The 18,208-nt window shown below is 37.4% G+C and overlaps 1 protein-coding gene across 1 annotated transcript; it reads right to left on the bottom strand.

Moving 5' to 3' along the window:
* Positions 1-978: 978 nt before the first annotated feature.
* Positions 979-17,081, bottom strand: basp1 (brain abundant, membrane attached signal protein 1). Its single transcript, XM_079875436.1, has 2 exons — positions 16,930-17,081; positions 979-3,341 (listed from the first exon to the last, which is right to left on the bottom strand). The coding sequence occupies exon 2, from the start codon at positions 3,327-3,329 to the stop codon at positions 2,733-2,735; it is 597 nt and encodes a 198-aa protein (XP_079731562.1). The 5' UTR covers positions 3,330-3,341; positions 16,930-17,081; the 3' UTR covers positions 979-2,732.
* Between the last annotated feature and the right edge of the window lie 1,127 nt (positions 17,082-18,208).

Below are 18,208 nucleotides of genomic sequence, written 5' to 3'. Positions count from 1 at the left end.
AAGCATATAACAGTACAAAGTGCATGTACTGTATGCTAACTGTTAAATGCAACAGTCAGTTTAATGAAACAGATCTAGAGATAAGATAAGATCTAGATATAAAACAAAAGGTGAAAAAGGCTCCAATGTTATGGAATAGTTTGCCAATGGATATTAGATCTGCAGAGTCTTTGTCTCTTTTTAAGTCTCTTTTAAAAACGTATTTGTATAAATGTTCTTTTACTACTTTGTATTTGGATTCAGTATTCTGTTGTTGTTTTTTTGTACTAATTATGTTCCTGGTTTTATATTTTGTAATGCTCTCCAAGTCTTTTTGTAATTTGTGAGGCACTTTGTGGTAAGAAGCGTTAAAAGTGTATATTATAATGATATACAATTATTATTATTATTATGCACAGTGAAAATAGCCTGTATTTGACAGAAATTCCAAAATTATCAGCAAGTTGACTATCTCAACGGTGCAGTGAATGATTACTGCATATGGTTGTCAATGAATGGGTCGCTAAATATCATTTTGGATTTAATACAATTTTCCCAATAAACAGGCAAGAATAAACCTGGTGTCCTCCGTGATTCCTTGTCCAATTTCCGATAACGAAGCGCTTGAATGCGACCAGATCGTAATCATGATTAATAGTAGATTTACAAATTATTAGTAGCTTGTGCTGTTTAAGTTAGTGATTAGCTGTACATGAAAATCAACATTTCTTTGTGTGTAATCTCATGGTTTTTGGTATATATGCTACTTCAGACGTGTCTTTTGTGTGCCTCCATTGCAGTGACAGCTTATATAACAGTTTAGATTTGTTGCAGATAAAATTAGACTAGTCTTCTTTTTTTTCAAGATGCGAGTTCAGAAGTTTTGGTTTGTTTGAACTGTCACTGTCTCTTGAGTTGTCTCTTGAGTTAAAAATGTGTGTTGGGGAGAAACATTAAAACTGAATTTATCCATGAAAACAGAAAATCAAGACGTGTGAGCTGATTTTCAATCTGTTTCTTTCATTTTATTAATGTTGCTCCATGTATACAAGTACATATATCTCAGTTCTTCCATTTTATTTTTATTTTTTTATTTAACCAGGGAATTTTGGAAAGAAAAGGAATGATAGAGAAAGGAACAGAGAGAAAGAGAGAGAGTGTGCTAATTCAAATGAAATATCACCTGTAGCAACATTATCTCCACAGCAACCAAAAATACACAACAATAGGGCCAACCACTGACATGCAAAACACACACACACAGCCTCACACATATAGAAACACACAACGCTCACATTGTTCTGTCAGTATATTGAGAGATCTGTGTGTGAAGTGTGTCCTGTTTGGTGAGTTTGGAGGTCTGTCTCTCTCTCTGTCTCTCTGACATCATGACAACTGCTGCTTTCAAAGTACAGAAAGACCAGAACTCAATTAACACACGCACACACACACACACATGCAGAAAATGCATGCTCATACCATGCATAACTCCATATGTACACTCACATAAAACCCTAAATCCTTCCACACACACGTACACACTTTAATTGAACCTTCAAACAACCAAATAAAGGAATAGTTCACCTTAACATATATAACATAATATAATTTACTCCAAACCTGTGTTATTCCAAACCTGTATGACTTTCTTTCATCTGTGTAACCCCAAAATAACCATTTTGAAGAATGTTCATGCTGCTCTTTTCTATACAGTAAAAGTGGATGGGGTCCAAAGACTGTGGAGCTCCAAAAAGGACAAAATAGCACCATTAAAAAGCATCACAAAAGTAGTCCATTCGGCTCATGCACTATATTCCAAGTCTTTGACATTTAAATCATTCTTTACTCATAATCTTGCATTGAAAATCTGCCTTGGCAGATGTAGTCCCCATTCACATTTTATGCATAGAAAAGAGCAGCTCTTTCAGCTTTATCTCTCCTTTCACATTCTGCGGAAGACAAAAAATCATACAGGTTTATAAAGACATGGCCGAATTGGCATTTTTGGGTGTACTGTTCCTTTAAAAAAACATTAATACTGCTAACATTCAATACTGTGCGTGTGTGTATGTGTGTGTTTGATGCATTGTGCTGTACACTGATTTTGTTTCCACTGATATGTGAGAAAAAGAGAGAGAGAAACAAAGAAAGTAGGAAAGTCAGGGGATAAGCAAAGACACAATGCCAATCACTAACTAGAAAGCAGCAAACAGGAAATATGAAGTATGCATCAGGGAGGCTGGACTACTACTACTACCACTCACGCACACACACACACACACACACACACACACACATACATACATACATACATACATACATACACACACACACACACACATACATATATAATAACCCCTCCCACTGCCATAACATCACACTCAAATGGAGGGAAGTGAGAATTGGAGGGTGGCAATGAATAGATTCCATGTTTTTATTCCACCCCTCATTGAATGGAGGTAGAAAGAAAGAGAAAGAGAGAAGAAGTTGGGGGGCTGGTGGTTTGTATCAAAGTTCAATTGGATATTAAAGATAATATCATCATAACTGCCAGTCTTATTCACCATGATCATGTCCATCACCAACACAATGATCAAAGTCCAGCCTGTTAAAATCATTACTGTTATTGTTACTATTATCATTATTCATTTTATAATTACTGATATAATTTAAAATGGGCGGGCTAGTTTTATTATTTAGATTTGATTTCGTTTTTCATTTGCCATTAATCTTGTCGTTCACTGCTCCATCTGTTAATCCTGCACAGCGACTGCTTGCTCCTTATTGGGGGCGGGGCTGGTCTCCGTGGCGACCGGCTCTGCTGCGGCGGATTCCTTTGCGGGCGGAGCCTCAGTCTTTTTAGACTCAGCGTCGGGCTTGCTCTCCGTCGCTGTGGCTACAGGAGGGGCGGGATCTTTAGCGGCGGGGGCGGGCTCTTTTGCAGCCTCTTTCTCACTTGCCGGAGCTGCAGAAGGGGTGGATTTTTCTTCCGCTTTTGCAGGAGGGGCATCTGGACTTTTGGCGGGTTCTGCTTTAGCAGCCTCGCTGGTCTTACCATCAGAGGCTTTAGGAGCAGTAGCGTTCGCCGCAGGCTCCTCCTTCTTTGCAGGGGCGGCGCTTTTCTCCTCCTCCTTGGGTGCGGTGGAATTGCTTTCGGCACCGGGTGTGGCTTCTTTGGCGGCTGCCGCCGTGTCATTGGTCGTCTCGGTGGCGGCAGGGGCATCCTCCTTGTTCTCCTTGGGAGCTTCGCTCTCCTCCGCCGACGCTCCCTCCGTCTTTGCGTCCTTCTCTTTTGCCTTCTCGTCGTTCACATTGTATCCCTTCTTCTTTTTGCTCAGCTTCCCTCCCATTTTACCTCTGACCTATGAAAGAGAAAAACAGAACAATCAACACTGGCTGCAATGTGCAGAGTGACTTGTGCAATCCAAAACGAGGTCTTTAAACTGCAGAAGGATCCATTCATGTGCGTTCTCTTTCATCAAGTTGAATCATTAACACAAAGGCACTGTTTACACCTGGTATTAAGATGCGTTTCGGTCGATCGGATCACAAGGAGACGAGGGAGACACATTCCCGTTTACACCTGGTGTTTTAATCTGTCTCTTTTGTCCACTTTCAAACACTTCTGTCCTGATTTCTTTGAGGGGAGGGTCTATGGGCGGGTATGGGCTTTTTCAGATCTTTCGATCTAATAGACTAAATAAGCTTGCACAATTTTACATATGAACACGAAAGGAGATGGCTGAAAAACATACAGCTGTCATTTCTACTCTGACAGTCGCAAGACCAGCCGAGTGTGTGTTAGAAATCAGGAATGAGTAGGGCTGGGTATCTTTCAGAAATTTTCGATACCGATACCTTGACTTCGATACCGGTTCCTGAATGATACTGAAGAAATACGTTTTAACAACGTTACATTACCTTAAAAAAAGCTTTGGTTTTATTTGTTCAGTTTGTTTACCTTTTTTACACTCAGCAATGTAAAGTTTTCTATGTATCTTAATTATTTAACAACATGTATTATTTACTTCAATGAGCTCGTTGTTTCTGCCGTAACTTAATGCATTGTTTAACAATGAAACTGAATGAAAATTTAACTGAAATGCATTACTTACTGTCACCTCTGATAACAGATCACTCTAAATTGTAATTTATACACATGCATTTTATGTAAAGCTGCTTTAAAACGATATGTATTGTGAAAAATGCTCTACAAATAAATGTGAATTGAATTAAATATAGGCTACTGGGTGATGCTGACTCGTCATCTCTGTAGTGTAGTGAACGCGCGTGAGCATATAGAGAGAAATGCACCTTTTATTTGGATTACATAAACTATTTTTTTCCAATTGGTTCATTTAAAAGTAGACATTTCAAGCTTCTATAGGCCTATTTCTCATGTATGTGAGGCAAGTATCCTATACGCTGAGTTTCGGTTCATTTGTGACCCAAAAAGTGCTTCATCAGATTTGTCATGTTGCCGGTCTTAGCCAGCAAGATCTTGTCGCAAATATTGCATCGAGCGCTGCTGGCATCGAGTCTGGTGAAACACAGCTACACTTTTGATCTTTTCCACATATTTTCCATCTATGTGGGTTGGGACGCTCACACTACAGCCTCACGTGTGAGCCACGTCTCTTTGGGCAACCGTATAAACTAGTGTTTTTCCGCCCCAGCCAATCATGCTGCCTACTTATTGGCTCACTGACATTGACGAGATTAACCTAGGTATCGAAATTTGGTATCGAACGAGAAGAAATGTTTCAATACTCGATAGTATCGAGGCAATTCGGTCGGTACCTAAAAAGTATCAAACTCAAAACCCAGCCCTAGAAATGAGAGAACATTGTGCTTGGTACGTTTTTCGTCTTCAAACCAAACTTGGGTCTTCAGACGTCAAAGTTTAAATCCCGTCTGGCTAGCGCACTTCCCATAATGTTTACGCATTAGGTCAGTAGGCAGAGAGCAGGCGGAGCGTTTACACTACGAAAACAATCCGGTTGAATGTGCTTTCGACTACCTCTGGAAGTGGACAAGCTCAAAACGTTTTAGACCACGTTTACACCTGTAATTAGCATTGCCCACTTCTGATCGGATTGACGAAAACGCTTCTTAATACCAGGTGTAAACAGAGTCTGTTTCCTAAGTTTCAGATAATCCAATGAAATCTTTTAGCTAAATCAGATTGTATTCAGATTTGCTAATATGTACCAAAGTCTACAAGAAGTATTGAACAATGTTCTTTCAATAAGAACATTTTTCTTCCAATTATTTGAATATTCTGTCATACGGTAACATTGTAAACCGTTTTCAATCTTTTAGATGTCACAGACCCCCAAATATAATTATCCTCATTCCCAAGCCTAAAATTTGAAAAATATCTATATCGTTTCTTGTACAAAGGCCCAATTTATACTGTGAAAAAAAGAATATTATAAATATGTCTAAAACATTATTTGCAAAATATTAATAATCATATTTAATCATATTAAATAAATAAATGTTATTTATTTTGTCTCATTTTTATTTACTTATTTATTTTAATCTATGTTTTATTTATTGATTTCTTTTAATCTTTGTTGAGAATGTATTTATTTTGACATTTTTTCCACCGTTTTTCTCACACTTTTCCACGGATCCCGTAGCACTTCCTTGCGAACCCCAGTTTGAAAACCTTGAGTTATATGCTATACTATACTACAAACTATACTGTACTAAATGAAATTCTATTATAATATCTTCATTTTAGAAGAAACATTGAAGACATAGATGTAAAATCTATGCAAATCTTCCCAAGCCATGAAAGAGCAACCACTGAGCAATAAAATTTTCCTCTGGGATTATTTGTGGAAATTCAAATGTAGCATGTCAAACGCGACATGTCTTGCATAATCAGAATGACATACTAAGAATGAAAATGCAATTCGTGCTTTTAATAGGTACCAAAAAAAAAAAAAAAAAAAGCAAATAGGAGATAGGTCTCTGTGCAAGGTGCCATAATGAGAGGAAGCAGAAAATACCTTGTATGTTCTGCTCTGGGTTAATTTTAGTACATGCGTTTTTGCTTCGGTCTTGATACAGAGAGCTAATAAAAGCTCAGCAGGCTAAACTCACATCTCTGAGATAGTCTGTCAAGATTCTATCATATCAAGCATCAAAACTAGATCATTAATCAGTAATCAGACTCCAGCGCTGATAGTTATCTGGAAAAATGGAGGGGGTTTTAGAGGACAGCATCTCTGAGCCATACTACCTGCAATTCAGAACCGCAGTTACCAAGGCAACCGGGTGGTCACGTGACCCTTTCCGAATAAGGAGCCGTGAAACACATTCTCTCTCTCTCTCTCTCTCTCTCTCTCTCTCTCTCCAATCTCCCTGTTGGCTGCTTTAGCGTTCCTGAGCTCAACAACCATCTGTGTAATGACACACTTGCACACACACACATAGTTATTCTCCAGACAGAAGGAGAACTGTAATCATGTGAAGCCAACATGCGAGTTGAATACATATGACAATGCAAACATGGAAAGTCTTTCCTTTCAGTGTGTAAGAGAACAATAGACACTATCTGTCCTGTCTCCACTGAGTCAAGCAGACAGCAGCACGCTGTTTCAGCGTTAAACAATACGCTGCAGTGTGTGTGCGTCTGTGAGCTGTCTCATCTGTACAGGGGGCTTGAAATTCACTTACTGAGTGAAACCTGCTGATTGGTAGTAAATGCGATCCTGCTGTGGCTTGTAAACTGTCTGTGCATAAAGTGTCAGCGTGTGTACATCACATATTCAAAAGCCCTGTCGCAAACTTCAGAATTAAAGGAGCGGATGTACAGCACTTTTGGCTCCTGCTCCAATACAGAGCAATACAAAAGAGTTCAGTTGAAGGGAAGACAAGCACTGGAGACTGAATAATGAGAAACAATGCATCAGTAAGATTAAACCTTCAGATGAAGCTTTATCATTGAGGCTAGGCCCTACGACAGAGCTCTACTGTGGAGGCTAGGTCCCACGACAGAGCTCCATCTTAGAGACTAGGGCCCAGGACAGAGCTGCACAGTGGAGAGAGTAGGTGAAAAGAGTTTACTGGTCATTAGAGCTGCAAAAATTGATTAAAAAAAATAATTCAGTGTGCAACAAAGAAATGTTTGTTTTAGACATTAATTTTAAATGAATCAAAATGAGTTTGTTCCTATATATAAAGCGAGTAATGAGTTATTTATACTTCTCCGTAACATGATTACAGAAAATGAGCAATATCTTACTTTGCATTTTATTTTTTATTTTAATAAATGTAATTGTTTTCAGAAACGCTGCTTTGATAGTTTTTTTGTTTGTTTTATTGCATATTGTATTGTTTATATAGTTTTATTTGCACTCTTTATATTATATATTTCAAACAATTTGCACACAAAATAGATTGCACAGACATCAATTTGCAATGTTTGAAGTTTGGAAAGCATTGAGGAAGATATCTGTATCTGTGATGAAAAAAATTAATGCACTTTTAAAATGCAATGTATTCCTGTAATGGCAGAGGCTGAATTTTCAGCATCATTACTACTGTTACTTCAGTCACATGATTCATTCTAATATGCTGGTTTGGTGGTCAAGATTTTTTTTTATTATTATCAATGTTGAAACTGTGCAGCTTAATATTTTTGTGGAAACCATGATTTTTTTTTCTCCAGAATTCTTTGATGAATAGAAAGTTTAACAGAACAACATTTATTTAAAAAAAAAAAAAAAAATGTTAACAATATAAACATCTTTACGGTCACTTTTGATCAATTTAATGCAACCTTGCTGAATAATATATATATATTTTTTTTTTTTTTTTTTTTATCTTACTGATATCAAATTTCAACGATAGTATAGATGTATGTGTGTTGCCTTGAAACTTTGAATCGTAAATTGCTTATGTAACTCCAAAACTCCAACACACACACACACACACACACAGGCAGGGGAGGGGGGAATGGAGAACTGGAGCAGAAAATCTGACCCAATCACTGTGCTGTAACAGCAGCAATGCATTCTGGGAGCAAGCACACATTAATAGCACTTTATATTCAAATACAATAAACTACATTGCATATGGACAGTTTTTGTAGTAAATTGTTATTAGATGCCTCTCAATCCGTATTTGAATAATTTTGCTGACTTGTGTTACTTTTGTATGCAACCAACCTTATCTTGCATATCTAAATGTAATGACTCTCAAGTATATGTGTAGGATATTATAAACGTGAACAAGCTTAAGAAGATAAGTTACTAATACACATCCTCATTCAACCACATTTATCCTTCTGTCTCTCACAAACACACTCTTATGTGCATGTGTGTGTTTGTATGTTGAATACAGATGCAGATGTTTTACCTCCAGGTCAACAGGGGGAAGTGTGGAGCCACATCCCTGAGATGTTTTATTGAAGACCGGACTTGAGTGAACAAGGACAAGGAGAATGTGACAGCTCAAAGTGTATGACACACACACACACACACTAATAACTTCAGATCTGTCCTCCAAGCTCAAATACACACATGCACATAACCTTAGAGATGTACTCAAACAAACCCCACACACTAGCACATTGTTGGCTAGGGCCCGGGCCTCTACGTAAACACAAGCTCAGGCTAATGAATAACTCCAGACCAGAACACAGAGCAGCGAAACTGGAAGCTCTTGTTCTTTGTTTGATTGGTCAGGATGATTTGAAAAGTAAATGTGATGATGATTATTTTGATTGTTTTATTGATTATTCTTGTTTACACAGATCATGATTTAAGCACCAAACTGTGGATGTGCTTTCAGGAAGACTCAACGTGTGACTGTTGACAGAAAGAGTCTGACATATTTCACTCCAGGTTACTTGTTCTGTTTAATTTCTAAACTTCCCCCACCAGATAGTAGCCTACATATATATTTTTTAAAGGTCAGAACGGTGTGTTCCAAGTGATCACTACTTCCTTCCTGATTAGTGCACACGGTTTAGACTATTAATAACTGTCTAAGAACCAGAGGTTAACTGACACTAACTATGAAACTAAAATCGAAGAGAGAAACTCACGAAACATGAATTGCGGCTGCTAAAAACAGCTTATTTGAGTTCTTTCAGTGCACAATTCAGTAAAGGAATTATGCAAATTAGGCAACGCCATGAATGCACCTACAACATTGGTGATGAACACAATTTGTAGGCTGTAATTCCCCATCTTACAGGCCGCTTCTAAACGCTAGTGGAGGATAATGCAGACTACTACAACACCTTAACTGGCTCTTTCAAATGCAGAAAGTGTGTTTGACCACACCACAGTCTGGGTGTCTTTTAAAGGGTTCTTCTCTTGTCAGAACTGATAAACTAATGTGCAGCGCTCCAACATATACAGTATAGCGCAAATGTGCCTCCGGCAACCTGAGTTCAATTCCTGGCTCGAGGTCCTTTGCCGATCCGTTCCTCCACCCGGTGCTTTCCTGTCTGATCTCTACACCGTCCTAAAGAATAAAGCCATAAAAAGGCCAAAAATATAACAAAAAAGTGTTCTTCTCCATAATTTGATGGATTACTGCTGTTATTGTCAGTAGAAAATGTGCTAAAAAATGTTGGCAATTGTGCCAGGCAAACAGCGCTGAGCTCTCTATAATGATCCTAATTTACCTGGAATTGTTCGAAGCCATAAAAAATGTGATTTACACATTCTCCTAGTTCACAATCGTTCAAATGTTTTGGGTCAGTACGATTTTTTGAAGAAAAAAACAAACTAATAATCTTTTTAAGCAAGGACACGTTACATTTTAGTGGCTTATTGCCTTTTTACCTTTGAAAAAGTCAGTAAGCCACTCATTGTATTTAACAATACCCATTCTTAAAGCACTGTAATGCACAACATTTCATACCTTTTTGCTTTATTCAGCAGACTGAAGACTAAAATGTGTGTCTTGAGTAAATGTGCTGTCATTTTAAAATTCTAAGAAACCAGCTGTTGAATATGCAATTGAGTTTAGTGTAATTTATATAGCTCTTTTGCCAAGCTTGAAGCACTTTACAAGCAACAACCGAAATGTATCTGTTCTGACCCGCAGCAGCTGGAGTAATAGGTGAACCTCCCCTTTATTGAGTCTAAAGTAGGAGATAAACCTAGAATGACAAGAATGTGCCTTGTCTATTCATATTGCTTTTTGTTAGGACCTTAGGTGTGTGTGTGTGTGTTTACTTCAGAAACACAAACAATAGCGTGAGGGAACGTTTTAAATGAACACGAATGCAATAAAACATAGCCCCAGCCAATACTAAGATAAATAGTGTTAAAATGGAAAGAGAGAAGAAGAAAGCAAGAAAGACCGATGTCAGACGTCAAGATGTAAAATCGTTGATTGCGTTTCTACAAGCACATTTGGAAGCGCTGAGGTGGTTTGCTAACTCATTTGGACAATGTCTTGAGAACGGTGAAAACTTTGACCTGGTAAAATTCTTCATCCTGTACAGAGCCATCTCTCAGAATGGAAATTGCTCTAATGAAAACAATGGCGAGGGAACATAAACACCACTGGCAGACAAAAACACGCTCGCACACACGAAGACCTTGAGATTCTTTCTTCAGTAGTGTACAGACTCCACATTACTCTGATGACTGTTTAGCGGCTCACTGATGGTAAAATGCACTGTGACTTTGAGTGTGTGTGTTTATTTAAGACTGCCATGGTTCCTAACAACTTACTAGAGCCAGTCTGAGATAGTAACACACACACACACACACACACACACAATCCCTGAGCCTCACCCGGAGTTGCAGCCTTGCTATGTGTGTTTTGTGATAGTGAGTGAGATTTGATCATGTCATGTCCTTCAAGTACAAGCATCCATAAATCGTGTTACTGACAGATGCTTGATAAAATGAAATGTGAGCTCCCTCACCTGAACACACTCTTGTGTTAATGTAGTGCACACTTATGGCTATTTCTTCAACTATGGACACTTTTAATTTGTCAACTTGCAATGCCAGTATACATGCATTACCAGAGAATTCTGTTATTTTTCTGAACAAACAAATGTCATTTCCACTACATCTCAAATTCTGTATTGTGTTTGATAACATGCTTTTGTTGCAGAAATTACATTTTGAACATTTTAGAAATAAATCGGCAGATTCATACAGCTTTACTTCTAGCATTATGTAACTTTTATAAATTTTACACTTCTTACGTACTTTTACAGAATTACAGCGTGACTGGATAAATCATATTTATGTTGATTTTCCTTCACATATATCTTATCATAAATATAAAACAAAAAATCTTTGGCTGTGATGGAAATTATACCACAACTGAGGGATAGTCAACATAATTTCTACACAATTCTACATAATTAAATTGTTTAAATTGTCATAGTTTTTAATAATATTTTATTTTAATATTTTAAGATTGAACAGGGTCTGAGATAAAGGTAAAAAAAATATCTAAATATAGAAGAAATTTGAAAAGTAGCAACAAATTTGTTTTAATGATGAAGGCAAGGTGAAATATTTCCTAGACTTCCTTATAAGAAAAATCTGTTTTTTTAATAAACATCAACTTCTGGGACATAAATAGTTGAAGAAAAGCCCACATAATTTTGATCAGGTTATTAGAAGGACTTAAGGTTTCATATCTGACTCTTTAAAGATTCATACAGTTCCAAAAGACGTGTTATGTTGTCTTAAATATCTTAGATTTATGCTTAGTCTAAACATAGTCCACATATCACGAGAAAAAAAAAACATGGACACACAAATCTACAGAGTGTTTAATGTTTTCGTTCTTGTGGGAAACGTGCTGTCCTAACAAGAGGCGACGGCATTGTTCATTAGGCCTTGATTCAACGTCCTGAACACAACAGTTACGCCTTCACTCCTGTCTGTCCTTTCACAACGCTCTATGCAGGAAATATATAATGATACATTCATTGTTCTGAATTTGATATAAAACTTCTTGTCATTCTGTACATTTTTGTCACTGTCGTATTTCTCTTGTCTAATGCTCTCATATAGTGCTAATACTGTGTTTTGTGTGTATCTTTCTCCAAGGGACTGTATCAGACAGGTGGGGTCAGTGGGGGTCTGGCCTTTGATTGGCTGTTGCCGTAGGAACCATAGGAGAGCTGCCATTCTGGCTCATTCTTCCAGTTCCTTCAGGTCATTGCCATGGCAACCCAGAGAGAGAGATTCCATGATGATGACACACACATCAACAGAATCAAGGAATCTGAGCTGCTAGGTAACAGTTGATAATTAACACGTTTATATATATAAATAATTAAACACATGAAGTTACCACCCTGCATCTTGTAGGTTGATAAGTGTTAAAGGGATAGTTCACCTAAAAATGAAAATTCTGTCATCGTTTACTCTCATGTTCTTTCTTTTTTTTTCTATGGAACACAAAGAAGATATTTTGAAGGATGTTTCAAGTCAATGGGGTCCAAAACAATACTGGACCCTATAGAGCTGCATGATTAAAAGATCGCAATCTCGATTCAAACACCGACGCAATCTTATTCCTAAAAGACAGCGATTCTCCTGTGTTTATTAAACCTTAGACAAAATCACATCAGAACATTTAAATCTGTGTTTGCGCTGCTGAGCCAGAGAGAGAAACGAAACAGTCTTTTCAACACCACAGTATGGTTATTTCTGTTTCAAATATTCAGATCATCACAGATGTACTAGGATAAATGTTTACACTTCAGATATAAACACTGATGTCTGCGGTAGCCATCAAAATAGAGCAAATCACCTTTTGAAAGTGACTTGGCGCTTCAAATAATGATTGTATCATTACATCGTTACACCAGTAGGTGGCGACAAGTGATTGTTAAAAAATGTAATTGTTAAATGAATCATTCATTCAAGATATTTCTTCAAAAACACTGATTCATCCAGTAATGAAACAAGTATTTATGAGTGAGTCATTGAATCATACATTCAAATCGATTTAAAAAAATCATTCAAATTAATTTTTTGTCAGAGCCGTTTACCGGTACTTGCTTTCTAAATTACTTATTTTGATTAGTTGTCTGTTCAGAATCGTGAGGAAATCGTGATCTCTATTTGAAACCAAAAAAATCGTGATTTAAATGCAGAATCGTTCAGCTCTACTGGATCCCATTGACTTTGATTTATTCAAGATCTTCTTTTGTGTTCTACAGAAGAATTTTCACACAGATTTTTCAGTTTTGGGTGAACTATCCCTTTATTTCTTCAGAATTCACAACTACCTGCTGTATATTGTAAGAAAAATGTGGGAAAACAGAAAACAACCTGCAGAAGCACCTGCAACTCCAACTAATAAATCATTTTAAAAGCAAAATAATTATTCAGAAAGCTTAAAATGTTCAAATGTGAATGTGAAACAATAGCAGGCTGAGTGGCTCAGTTCTGCAGCTCCTCTCGCAGAGCACATAAAGCCACCAATCACTTTCCACACAGTGCACACAGACCGCAAAGGATGATGGGACAGAACCTGACTAGTGACTGACACTAAAACTTATCAAGTTTTGCCGACACAACTAAGGCTGCCTGAGGAAAACATCAAATAATAAAAGAATGATCCACTAATCAGAAGTAGTTAACAACGGTGTGACAGAATGGGCACGTAGACTTTGAGATGTTTTTTTTTTTTTTTTTTTGTTAAGTGACGAGTCCAAAAATAACAGTGATTTTGAATGCATCTCTAATTTGGGCCCGTCTCAGATGTGCTTGAGTTATCTGTCCCTTTCAATGATCTTCCTCAAACAAATGCACACACACACTCAAAGCTCTGCTTGGCTGAGCTGCCTCTGTCTCTGTCAGTGCCATCCTGTCTCACTGCCTCCTTCCTGGCTCTCTCTTGCTCTCATGTCTATCCCGCTCTTCTTCTGACAAACACTGAAAACTGTGATCGCAATCACCTAAATACTCATCGGAAAGAACCTGGTGCATCGAATTCAGTATAGGATTTCTGAAAAAGTTTTCACTATGATTCTTTCAACGATTTTCATGACTATTTTTTGTTAGTGGCGCACTTGAGGAAGAACACTTGATCACATGGTTGCTAGGGAGTTTTGTCTGGTTGTCTGAGCTATTGGCCCACAGGGATCCAGGTTCAAATCTAGCCTGGGTTGTCGTCATCCCATTCCCTTTCTCTCTTTCACTTTCCTCATGGAAATTTTTCAATTTACATATTTTCCGACCGTGTGAATTTCGTAAATCCGAGGGAAAAAATGCTGAGTTTTCAATGACATTTACATTATTCATTTCAGCCAGCGTCCAAAATTAAACTAAACTGCGGCTACATGTTTCAGAGTGAAGCGCGGCAGCTCATGATCTGGTGTTTTCAGTGCGGCTTGGTTCGCAATAAATGCTGCTCCACGCGAACTTCATCTCTCAAAGCGTTGTGACAACATGCTCTAATCATCTTCCCAAATTTGTAATAATAAAATCTGCTGTCTACAAAAGAGAGGCTGGTCTCCCAGTGGTTTTCCATCTAAATAAATGTTCCACAGCCATAAATATTACTGTTGTAATTTTACTGTATATATATATTTTTTTTTTTTTTTTTTTTTTGTCTATATATATATATATATATATATCATTATTAAATGCTATTTTCATTTAATAATAAACAAATAATAATAAAATAAAAATATTGTTTTGAATAATGATGATGATCTTTTTTTTTGTGCTGTATAGTCAAATTGAATGGAGGGAAAAAAGAAATGCAAATAAATGCAAATAAAAAGCCCATAATCCATTCTTTCTCAACTCACCGACTGAAACTAGACAAATATTCACTGATTCAGACTGAAAATCTCCTCTTACATGGATCTGCACTCATGAACTAACCCATCAGACAATACAGATCTTTCTCACTCTCACTGCTTCCTCCTGAGTCCTGCTCTTTTCTGCTATTGCAACACTAAACTCCAGCTGGGCTTAAAACCTGGCGTCTCACACTGACATGAATCACCTGACTGCTCTTCTTGTTTCAATAGGTGACCTAATACAGGTCTGTATGGAGAGATAAAAAAAAATGTAATCAAGAGTATTGTTACAATTCAACTCATGAACATGCATGCAGAACCAATGTGCAGATCTGTAAATGTTGTCACTCGCTCATGCAGGGTTAATAATGTTTTTGGTGGGTGAGTGACTCCTGTGTGAGTTACCTTCAGGCTCTTCTGCATTATACATACTCATTGGACAAATAAATGAGACCCTAACTGATGTAGATATTAATGTATCTCTACAACTCTCTCTCTCTCTGTGGCTTGCACACATAGAGGGAGTGAATGGGAGATGCAATTTACAAAGTGTACCAATCATTATAACAACATTTCATGTCATCAATCCTGTTTATGTAAGATCAATAATCAATACCCAAGACGTTATTTTTCAGACCTTTTACACTGGACATTTTTTTTCATGTGGTAACTCTAACTTGTGTTTGTACATTTGAAATGACAACATTTTGGCGAACATATACTTTACAAATTTCAGGCAAAAATCTGTGCTCAGTTTAGTTTGGTGTTTCCAGGTTGAAACGCGTGACTCATTCAAGCGGCGGTTTATTATTGGTCCGTGTGAACGTGAGGATTATGAAGCTTACTCATACTCCTCATAAACTCACCTCAGTCTCATAATTTCAAATCTTATTCGAAAAAAACACCATAGACGAGATTATTGGGCGGAGACGTTTTACACAGTGTTATTTCAATATGCGGTGTCTGAGCGCTCTTTTTTCTCCTCACGGGAGGCGAGCGCGAGCGCACGGTCACTCGGTTCATTGTCTGCCGCATCGCCGTGAAACGTTAAAAAGATTCTTCTACAAACAAAATATTCATGAACACAGTAGTGGGAAAATAGTATTCAAGTCATAAAAACAGTTGTACGTTATAATACAGTATATTAGAAGCCAATTTTAGAGCTATACAGGGTAAAAGCATCAGTTGTCCATCCACACCCCACGCGCAATGCGCATGTGCCATACAGAGACAAAGGATCAGGCAATTACGGTTATAGCTTAAAATGATAGATAAACTAAATATATATATATATATATATTATCATAAAAGAAACGTTGATACAGTAAGAAAAAAGACTGAATCATGCACTTTACATTAGTGAGTGACGGAGTGAAGAAATTGTCTATATGGCACTGTGTAGCATCATAAAGTGTAAAGAAAATGTGTATACACACTGTTAATTAATTATAAGGATTTGTCGTGTGTATATTATTTATAAGCTTCAGTTCCGTAATATCTGTGTATGTATGCGCGTGTGTGGGTGGGTGAGTGAGTGTGCGCGCTCGCGTGTGCACCAGTTAGACAGCGCTGCAAAATGTGTGCCAGCTCTGACAAAAGAGGGCGGTGAACATAAATCCGCGTCTGTGTAAACAGTAAAACGCATCATTTTTAATGTAATCATAACAAAAACAATTATCCCACATAAAATGAGGACTTCTCTGAAAACCCCGTAATTTATCAATTTGCGCGTCAGCAAACCCGCTTTACCCATTACGCTTCACTCTACTATTCCTTAAGTCATATCAAAGCATTTTTCTTTCAGTATTTGTATTCAAATAATAATAATAACCAGTGCAAGAGCGACGGCATGCACGCGCATAGACAGTGTGTGTCTGTTCAGAACACGCCCCTCTCCACTCCGTTCAGTCGCGTGAATTCCAAGGCTGATTTATTGAAATGTTTTATGTGCATCTCAGAAATCAAATAAGATCAGATACATTATTCCTCTCCAATCGCCGGCTGAATGACGTGCTGAAATTTTCACTTGATTTAGGTATTTCCCTTGTTCACAACCGTGCGCTCCGTCTCTCCAAGTGGGAGCCGCTCTTATTTATCAGAGACGCTCCAACTAGACAAATTCTCAATGTAACTGAGTCAGAGTGTTCATTTAATCTATTAAAAGAGTGAAAGAATCTTACCGTCGGCGGTGGACTTTCTTGTCACTCCTTTCTCGAGCGTCTGCTGTTTTTTTTCCAATGTCTTTTTTCCCGTGCGCGTGGATTCGGCGGGGTTTATCGGGGCTGTTCGGTGTGTGTCTCGCGCTGCATTTCTCGCGCGCACTCTCGTATTCGGTTTGGGGGGGCGGGGGCGCGCGACGTGCTGCGAGCCACTGAGAACGAGACACGGAAGTGCGCCACACAGTGATCAAGTCCCGCAAAAATAGTTGTTTTATGACTTATCAGAAGAAAAGTGAATAAGCTACTAACACAAGTTGTTGGTCTTCTGTTTTAATTTGTGGTTTATTAAGATATTTAAAGCAGTGGATTATTTTGTCTGGTAGTAGTAAAGCTGGTCAATGTGTGATGAATTCAAAATATTTCTTTCTTAACTTGTACCAGCTATAACCCAGCGCATAGGAGAATAAAACGCTCAATAAATCTTTTTTTGTCTTGGCGCGCCCTCTGGCGTCATCAGTTGATGCTGCAGAGAAAATATTTGTAAGGTGAGTACTGATTAGAGTTGAGTTTATTATTATACAATAATAAATAAAAAATATTATGTATAGTAGAAAATTATACATGTTTAACAAAAATATATAATTTGCATTTTAAAGAAATAACAATGAAAACTAAATACACCCATTTAAAAAGTAGATTATTACCATTAGGGTAGGCTAATGCATATCCTGTACATAGAAAAAAACATTTGTCTATATAAATTCAATAGCATTTTTTATCATTTGACATGTTCTTAAAAAAACAAGTAGGCAAGACAAAGAGCAGAATCTTTGTATAATCTATATTGTTACAATACACAGGTTCGGATTCTCCATAAACACAGGATTGAGGCTCAGTGAGTTAATATAGTGTTGACACCTTTATTTTTGATCAGGATAATTAAAGGTCATTTGTTAATCAAGGGATTTGCTGGATCAGAGAGAATAAGATTGTGAAAACTGCAGATGGATGTATTTTATTTAAATTTCAGTAGTTTGTTTAATGTACAGAGCTGTCAGCACTAAATAATGGGGGAGGAAAATCACATTGAATTCCGTAGTTCTGTGAGGTGAAGAAAACTGATTTTATTTATTTTTAAAAGACAAATGTCGGACATAACAAATAAGCATCATTGCAACTTACGAATACAGTCACTTAATGCTAATGATTACAATTGTGTTGTTAATGTTTTGAGTAAACATCACAAAAAATGTCAATAACATGACAATTATATTTTGAGAATATTTCTCACAGTATCTGT

This window comes from Squalius cephalus (genome assembly GCF_949319135.1).
Source record: "Squalius cephalus genome assembly, chromosome: 7".
NCBI lineage: Eukaryota > Metazoa > Chordata > Actinopteri > Cypriniformes > Leuciscidae > Squalius > Squalius cephalus.
This window is presented reverse-complemented; position numbering and strand designations above follow the sequence as displayed.

Bases quoted from the DNA above. Each gene is read 5' to 3' on its own strand.
- basp1 (XM_079875436.1), bottom strand. From the start codon at position 3,329: ATGGGAGGGAAGCTGAGCAAAAAGAAGAAGGGATACAATGTGAACGAC.